General features: G+C 57.8%; 2 protein-coding genes across 2 annotated transcripts in view; one reads left to right on the forward strand and one right to left on the reverse strand.

The window, feature by feature from the left end:
• Positions 1-546: 546 nt before the first annotated feature.
• CCDC189 (coiled-coil domain containing 189) lies at positions 547-6,159 on the forward strand. Its single transcript, XM_024221689.3, has 9 exons — positions 547-681; positions 2,271-2,302; positions 3,928-3,993; positions 4,205-4,374; positions 4,703-4,773; positions 4,915-5,031; positions 5,263-5,326; positions 5,665-5,751; positions 5,962-6,159. Exons 1-9 carry the CDS (start codon positions 547-549, stop codon positions 6,138-6,140), a joined length of 921 nt encoding a protein of 306 aa, XP_024077457.2. The 3' UTR covers positions 6,141-6,159.
• A 1,291-nt stretch (positions 6,160-7,450) lies between these two features.
• Positions 7,451-8,431, reverse strand: part of PHKG2 (phosphorylase kinase catalytic subunit gamma 2) — a 12,100-nt gene continuing 11,119 nt past the window's right edge. The window contains exon 9 of the mRNA XM_026661003.2: positions 7,451-7,850. Coding sequence (XP_026516788.1) covers positions 7,536-7,850 — 315 coding nt within the window. The 3' untranslated portion in view covers positions 7,451-7,535. The remainder of the gene's footprint in view (positions 7,851-8,431) is intronic.

Consider the following 8,431-nt stretch of genomic DNA (forward strand, 5'->3'; position numbering starts at 1 on the left):
ACAATCCCCGTGTAAAACAAGACACCAGATGGAGCCCGACAGACCAACAGGGGAGCAATAGTAGCCAGCACGATTTGGCACACACCAGCAGCTAACCACGGTCAAGTATTTAAATCGACAGTGAGATCCAGCACAGGATCCAGTGCACAAGTGCTTCCTTTGGGAAATTGCTCCGACGCATTTTCACGGCTCATGGACACCAAGATCCAGGTCTATAAGACATTTGTTGTTCCAACACTCCTCTATGAATGCGAAACCTGGTTGACCTATCGACAGCACCTCAAGCGTCTGGAGAGGTACCACCAACGATGCCGCCGGAAGATCCTTTGCGTCAAGTGGCAAGATCACCGCACTAACGCCAGCATCCTCGCCGAAGCCAATGTCACCAGCATTGAAGCAATGATCCTCCTGCACCGTCTTCGCTGGGCTTGACATTGTATGTGGATGCCAGACTCTCGCCTCCCAAAACAAGTCCTCTACTCTCAGCTCGCCCGTGGTCAGAGATCCCGTGGTGGTCAGAGGAAATGCTACAAAGACACATTGAAAATGCATCTTAAGAAAACTGATGTGGACATCACAAACTGGGAGGCGCAAGCCACCAACCGACCCCAATGGTGCCATATCCTCTATCAGGCAGTGGCCCGCTACGAGGAGAAGCGACTGGATTCTCTGCGACTTGAAGTCTTTAAATCGCGATCTGGAGACTTCAACAGCTGAGTTAAGGGAAAGTGGGTGGGTCAGCTTATGTGGCCTGCATCATGCAGGAGGTCAGACTAGATGACCATAATGGTCCCTTCTGACCTTAAAGTCTATGAGTCTATGAGTCTATGAGCCTTGCCCTCAAAGTTGAAAAGAGAAAGGAAGGACAAAGAAAGAACTTTCTCCCAGCAGGCAGCTGACCTGCCACGAAATGTCTGTACCTACTGCGGGCGGATTTGCGGTTCCAGGACCAGACTCCTGAGTCATCTCAGGGCCCATATGTAAATCCGTGGTAGAGATCAGCCTCGAATCGAGGAATCACCAATCATTTTAATTGTCATCACTCATTAATAATAATTCAACATGACTATTCACCCCTTCATCACCTCCTTAATATGCATCCTCTCCTGAATATTGATCGCTTCATTTACCTTGATCACGCTTTGAATATCCAAACCCAGCATTACCTAATTACTTCCCCCTCAGTAAGATTTGTCACCTACTGAATTTCCACAGCTTTAAAAACACTCATCATTGCAGGCATGTCAATGCTACGGACACTATAATAACGGGGTGGCCAACATACAGCACTTTTACCATTAAAGTGCAGCACCCAGACCCCACCCTCGTTCTTCACCTGCCAGATTTTTTTTTCAGGGGGCAAGCTCAGGACCTCTGCCTTGCAGAACCCACTAAATGCAAGGTGGAACAGATTGCTTAGTATAAATAGAGCTGTGACACTCAGAGTACCTTTCTCAGACCTGAAGAAGAGCTCCGTGTAGCTTGAAAGCTTCTCTCTCTCACCAACAGAAGTTGGTCCAGTAAAAGATATTACCTCACCCACCTGGTCTCTCTAATATCCTGGGACCGACACACCTCCAACTACTCTGCATCCAATCAAAGATTCTGGAGCGCTTGGAAATTATTGAGGAAAAGCGCTAAGAAATTGGTGGTATTATTATTATTATCAAAATAAAACATTTTGACATTGCCAAAAGTAGGCAGTTCTACATTATCAAAATGAAACGTTCTGATGGTTCCAAAGTGCAATTTTTCAAAATTTCCTCAAGAAATGTCAGCTTTTTGTTCCGATTCGGCACAAAAACAAATTTCAAAATGTCAGGAGGGAAACTCTGTTTTGTAATGTAGGTTCTTGGACATATATAGACTGTACATGTAAGCATGTCTCATGAAAAGTCACCAGCCACAGCTGATTAATCATGTCCTCATGAATATTAATCACATTGCGGATCACCTCATGAATATCCATCACCTCCTGCCAGCTGATTGTCTCCTCACTGATGTTGAGCACATTGTTGGTTGGCTCATGATATTCCTCATTACACATGGGCAAATTGTCTCTTGGATTCCGATCATCTGATATTAATAAAACTATTGAGCACTTTTACTAACCCCTTAGGAACATCAACCAGCTAATTCCTATGGCCACTGGCTAGGCTACCCCGCTCAGGGTGGGGCATGTGGGACCTGTCATTCCCCCCATCCCAGTGTCTTGGCCCCACCCCATCCCCATCATATTCACTGACACCCCACACCGCTGTCTCTTTCAGCCCCAGTGCCATGAAGCCAGGATCTGCATGTGGTGAGTAGCATCCAACCCCCTCCAAAGGGGGCACTCTGGGCACATCGCTGTGTGGCTGTTACCCAGCTAGAGGCAGCTGCATCTCAGGGCCAAGCAAACCACCCCATGTGGTGTCGCTGTATGGCTGCTAGCCAGCTGCCCGACCCAAGATGCAGCTTCGGATAGTTATGTCATGTGTATCTTATTGATTGCTCCCAAAAGTAGGCGGAGAACAAACAAGACAAAAGAACAAAAAAAGAAAGCAACGGGAAGGGCGAGGAAAGGAGAGCGCCATGTTGGTTTCCATCTGCTAGGAATAAATCAAAGGGGTCTAAAAAGTCAGACCAGATCTTTTCAAATTTGTCCGAGGTCCCTCTTCTCTGAAACGTTCCCGCTCTTTAGCTGCCACGTGGGCCAAGTCGCCGTGCCAGACTTCTGCTCTTCCGTCTCGCCCCACGGGGTGCTTGGCTCCGAGCACTGCTCTAGAGAACCAAGCTTCCCGGGAGCTGAAGCGTTTCTCAGCTGATGGGATTTAGCCCAAAGCTCAGTTCTGGGAAGGACATTTAACCTCCTACCTACTTCTAGCCAAAGGGTTGTATGTTGGGACACAAGGATGGCGCTCCGTAGACCACGTGTTGAGTTTGTAATGGTTTGCAAGGCACTACCCCAGAGGTGGGCAAACTACAGCCCACGGGACCGTCCTGCAAGGCCCTTGAGTTCCTGGCCGGGGAGGCTAGCCCCCGGCCCCTCCCCTGCTGCCTCAGCTCGCCGTGCCACCAGCACTCTGGGCAGCAGGGCTGCGAGCTCCTGCCGGGCAGCACGGCAGCGAGAGCCTCCAGGCTGCCCCAGTGCTCTAGACTGCACGGCAGCGTGGCTGGCTCCAGCCGGGTGGCGCGGCTGCCAGTCCTGCTGCTCTGAGCGGCATGGTAAGGGGGTGGGGAGTAGGGGGGTTGGATAAGGGGCAGGGGGTCCTGGGGGGCCAGTCAGGGGACAGGGAGGAGCAGGAGGCGGTTTGATAGGTGTGGGGGTCCTAGGGGGACGGTTAGGGGCGGGGGGTCCCGGGAGGGGGCAGTTGGGACAAGGAGAGGGGGGGTTGGATGGGTGGGGGAGTTCTGAGGGGGGTGGGAAGTGGGAGGGGGCGGAGAGGGGGCAGGGGCCAGGCTGTTTGGGGGGCACAGCCTTCCCTACCTGGCCCGTCATACAGTTTCGGAACCCCGATGTGGCCCTCAGGCCAAAAAGTTTGCCCACCCCTGCACTACCCCCTTGGCTAGGGTTCCAGGCCTGGCACAGGCAATCTAAATTAGGGACGGCCTTTTGGGCCAGGGTACATACCAGGCTACAGCTGGTCAGGTGAACCTCTGTCTACGTCAGTTCTGGAGTCTCTGGTGCACCCAGCACCTAGGACCAACTATGTCCTGAAAACGCAGGGTAACGGGAACGCCCTGGAGCTAGAGCAGGGAGGGGGTATTGTTGGTGCAGTACTTGGGAATGGCAGAACTGGCTCAGCCGGGAGACCCAAAGTATCTCCTGAGCCTGCCATATTAATAGATGGTCTCTTGTTGATGTTCCCCAACGGGCTGTTGAGTCCGTGCTGGGGCTTCAAATGATGCTCGTTCACGGCATTGGGGTCCCTCTCCCTGGTGCAGGAAGTACCTGGACGTTCACTCCATGGACCTCATCGACAAGGCGCAGACCACTGATGAGCTGAAGAGGTAACTGGTTTTAGGACTCAGGGAAGGCTCTGGATTAGTGCCCCCCAGTCCTGGGGAGACACCCCCTCCCCCTGCACCTAGGCTTGGGGTCCCCCTATTATCCTTCCATGGTAGGGAGAGCACCCCTACCAGCCCCCCTGTACTCTCATGTCCTGGAGGGGGCCCCTGGGGAGACATCCCACCCCTGCAGTCAGTGGCCCCCTCTCCGCAGGGTGCTGGCGGAGCTGTTCCAGCTGCAGGGCTGGGATTCGGACCCACGGGCCGCCATCTTGCTGGATCTCTACTTCTACACGGTGCAGTTCAGCCGGGAACACAGCTTCACCCGGGAGCAAAGCTCCGTCTTCTTCGCCATCGTCAAAGACACCCACGAGGCCTGTGTGGGTAAGAGAGGAGGCCGAAGGGAGGCACTGGCCTCAGTGGGAGGAGGGAGTCAGGGAACCGCGGGGGGGCTGAAGAAAGGGGATGAGTCTCGGGAGGACCCTCTATGAGTAGGGATGGGCACAGGGAGGGGGAGGAGCCTACAAGGTGGGTGGGGCTCTCAAGAGGAGCCTGGAGGTTGGACATGGCTGTGGAGAGAGGTGGTGGGGGTGGGCATGGAGAAGGAAGGGGAGGAGCCTGCAAGACGGTGTGGTTGTTGGGGAGGAGCTTGCAGGGTGGGTGTGGCCATGGGGGGGGTGCAGGTCCCTCACACTCATGTCTGCTCCCACAGAGACACCACTGCCCAATGTGGAGGAATGTTACCGCTACTTCACCGAGCTGCTCTTCTGCCACGCCGTGCGGGTGAGCCCTGCCCACGGGCCAGGGAGGGCCCCCGGCTGCTGCCAGCTCCCCCACGGCAGGGCCCGGTTAGAGGGATGAGTCTGGGGTGGGGAGCCCCTGCCCATCTCCTGCCTCACACTCTCCTCTCCCCCCCACCCCCAGCGGCCTCCATTCAGCATCGACCTCTTCAGCCAGGAGCAGCTGGCACTCATGAGCGACTACGTGGTGAACACCTACTTCCGCCACTTCAAGCTGTACAAATACGCCTTCACACCCCAGGTATGGCGCCCCCTGGGGAATCCCATGGGGAATGGCACCTCCAGTGTCAGCCACGCCCAGCACCCCCTGGGGACCTGGCCTGCCCCACCACCCGCATGGCTTAGCTGCACACAGGCCCCCTTCCCGAGTCCTCCACCCACACGGGGCAGCTAGCAGAGGGCAGGCGTGCCCAGCCTTACACCTACCTCAGCCCTGCAGCTTCCAGGACTGGCCTGTTTTCTCACCTCGCAGGTCCGGCTGGACATATCGCTGTCCTACGTGGGAATGTCAGAGCCGGAGCCCGCGGACGAGCTGGGTGAGCGGCTGGTGCTCGCTGAACCCCCAAAACTCTCGGCCACGTGGGTGCGCTTGAGAGGTGGCGGGGGGGGGAGGAAGATGATTGGGGCTTCTCCTTTCTGCTGCTGACCAAGAGCAACCCCTGGAGCCAAGGTGAAAATGCTCTAACAGGACAGCAATTCCCAGCCAGACACTGGCTTTTTGATGCCAACAGAGTGGGGCACCTGAGGGGGCTGGGCGGACAAGCTCCCAGGCACCACAGAAGGGAGGAGGAGGCTGTAGGGGGCACAGGAAGGTGGAGCATCCAGCCGATGAAGCCAAGCCCCACCCTGATTAGCCAATGTCTTCACCTCCCAGCAGGAGAACAGTGTGAGAGCGTGACGGTGCCTGTGCCCCCAGCACAAGAGGAGGAAGCCGACAGTGGAACCACAGCCCCCAGGGAGAGTAAGAGACCACCGCTGCCTCGAGGAGTGAGGCCTGGAACAAGATCCAGGGCCTTTCCCCTTGCGGGGCAAGCAGGGCCTCCAGGCAGGCCCCAGGGTGGGGATGGGGAATGGGACCCAGGCCTTTTCCTTCTAGGGGGCACCAGCCCTGCTCCGGCCCCAGGGTGGGGGAGCTGGTTGGCTGCACTCTTCACCCCACTCTCCTCTGCAGGCCCCAGGGACCCGCTGAGGGAATACATCTCGGCTCAGCTCTGCCAAGAGCTGGCCCAGCTGCGGCTGGCGGTGGAGGAGCGGCTACGGGCGAGCGAGGAGCAGTTCAACGCTAAGCTGGCCCTGCTGGAGAAGGTGCCCAACTCCCCCAAAGGGGGCGGCCGGGGCCACCGGAAGTGAGGGGAGAGGAGAGGGCAATAAAGGACTCCGATTCTACGGTGGTGCCATGTCTCACTGCCCTGGGAAACTGCCCCCTGCTGGGGGGGAACCCCAGTCTCAAGGTTCCCCTGTCATGGAGTCCCCAGGCGATGCTCTGGAACTGCTCCCCACAAAGCCAGTCAGGACTTTGGGGAGCCTCCTCTCCCTCGGAGCAGACCGTCTTCAGTGCAAGAAGCTCACACGGCTTCATCTCCTGGGTCTCTCCTGGGAGCATTCAGCATATGCCCCTCCATGCGCTTCCCACAGCGAGTCCGCCCCGGCGGGGTCCTGGGGAAGCCAAAGGGTTCCGCACCCCCCACTTCGCAGTCAGACGTGACTCTCAGCCAGCCAGTAAAACAGAGGTTTATTAGACGACAGGAACACGGTCTAAAACAGAGCTTGTAGGTCCAGCGAACGGGACCCCTCCGCCGGGTCCATTCTGGGGCCCAGCAAGGCAGACCCCCATCTGCCCTCCCTTCCAGTCCCCAGCTAACTTCAAACTCCCGTCCAGCCCCTCCTTCTCTGGGCTTTGTCTCTTTCCCAGGCCAGGAGGTCACTTGATCCCTTTGTCTCCAACACCTTTGCAGAGGAGGGGCCCAGGCCATCAGTTGCTAGGAGACAGAGGGTCGGGCATTTATGTACACTGGCCCTTTGCTCTGCAGCAACCATACACCCTTATCCCACCACCTAGATACTTAAGAACTGCATAGGGGAAACTGAGGAAAACATTAAGAACAGTCCCACTTCGTCACACCCCCCTCCTGCCCCTGCCCCAGGGGAGACAGCTCCCAGGCCCTGCGCTCCCAGACTTGGGGCCCGTGCTGGGAGTGCAGACGAAGGAAGGAGCCCCAGGCGCCGTAGGGGTCCCAATAGATTTTTATTCTAATTCACAGGAATTCAGACTACAGGAAAAACATAAAAATTAACCAAGCTACATCAACGGGGCCTGGCTGAGCCCAGTGGGCGGGGGGAGCATTTGGCCCCATCTCCCCAACTCTGCCATCTGGGCGGAGGGGAGGATTTGGCCCCATCTCCCCCAGGATGCAATACTGAGCCAGTAAAAAGAAGCCAAGGGCAGGGGGTGCGAGCTGCCCCTGCATCCTAGACATATGCACACAGCATGCCAGCCACCCCCCTCCCCCTCTGCCAGACACACACGGGGTCCCTAAACCTCACCCAGGTGGGACTGCCCCTTCCTGTCCCAGAAATCCCGGACAAACCTGCACTAGGGCCCCCCCTGCACTCCCTGGGGGGGGGGGGGGGGGTTCCCCCCCCTTGCCGTCCGTTGCAACCACCCCCCCCCCCCCCCCACTCGCGGTTCCCAGGCTATGGGGGGCCACCCGGGGATCTCCCGCAGCCCAGCCTGGTCCCTGCCTCCTAGTGGAGAGGAGCAGTGGTGCTGCAGTAATGCTCCGCCCCCTCGCCCTGGCCCAGCTCCGCCCCCTCGCCCTCAGCGCCCAGCAGGGCCAGCAGCAGGGCCTTGGGCAGGTTCTCGAAGAGGGCGGCGCGGTTCTGCTGCTCGCCCTTCTTCACCCAGTGGCCGTAGATGCGGAAGGCGCAGGCGTCGATGAGCTTGCGCACGCCCTTCAGCGCGTAGGGGTCGCGCAGCAGCAGCTCCCGCGTCACCGGCCGCGTGCGCACCCGGTAGCTGTTGAACATGCGGATGGAGGCCAGCACCGTCCACACCAGCACCTACCACGCAGGACAGACCATCAGCAGGGGGGTGGGGGTGCCTGGGAGAGACCATTATCCCAGTGGGTGGGGAACACAGGTGAGCCCAGTATCCCTGTCCCAGATGTGGGGGGCCATGGGGCAGCAGGAGAGACCATTAGCACAGGGCAGAGGGGGAGGCCACAGGGGAGACCGTTTTCCCATTGCAGGGGGGAGGGAGGGGATGGCAGAGACCATTATCCTGCTGTGAGGAGGAGAGGCCATTATCCCCACCATTGGGGGGGAGGAGCATGCAGGAGAGGCCATTACCCCAGTGCAAGGGGGGGGGGGGAGAAGAGGACTATTCCAGCAAAGGGGAGAAGGGAAAAAGGAAGAGGGATTGGGGGAGTCACAAGAGCCCCTTAAAGCAGCATATGGAGGAGGGGGGCATGTACCCTGAAGAGCCCAGCAAAGCCCATCAGCTCAGTGCAGTGGGGGGAGAGGGAGAACCCGGGAGAGACCATTAGCTCAGTGCAGTGGGGGGAGAGGGAGAACCCGGGAGAGCTCAATGCAGACGGGAGGGGGAGAGGGAGAACCCAGGAGAGCCCATTAGCTCAGTGCAG

The sequence above is a fragment of the Terrapene carolina genome, unplaced genomic scaffold, assembly GCF_002925995.2.
Source record: "Terrapene carolina triunguis isolate 2854851 unplaced genomic scaffold, T_m_triunguis-2.0 Scaffold926, whole genome shotgun sequence".
NCBI classification, from domain to species: Eukaryota; Metazoa; Chordata; order Testudines; family Emydidae; genus Terrapene; species Terrapene triunguis.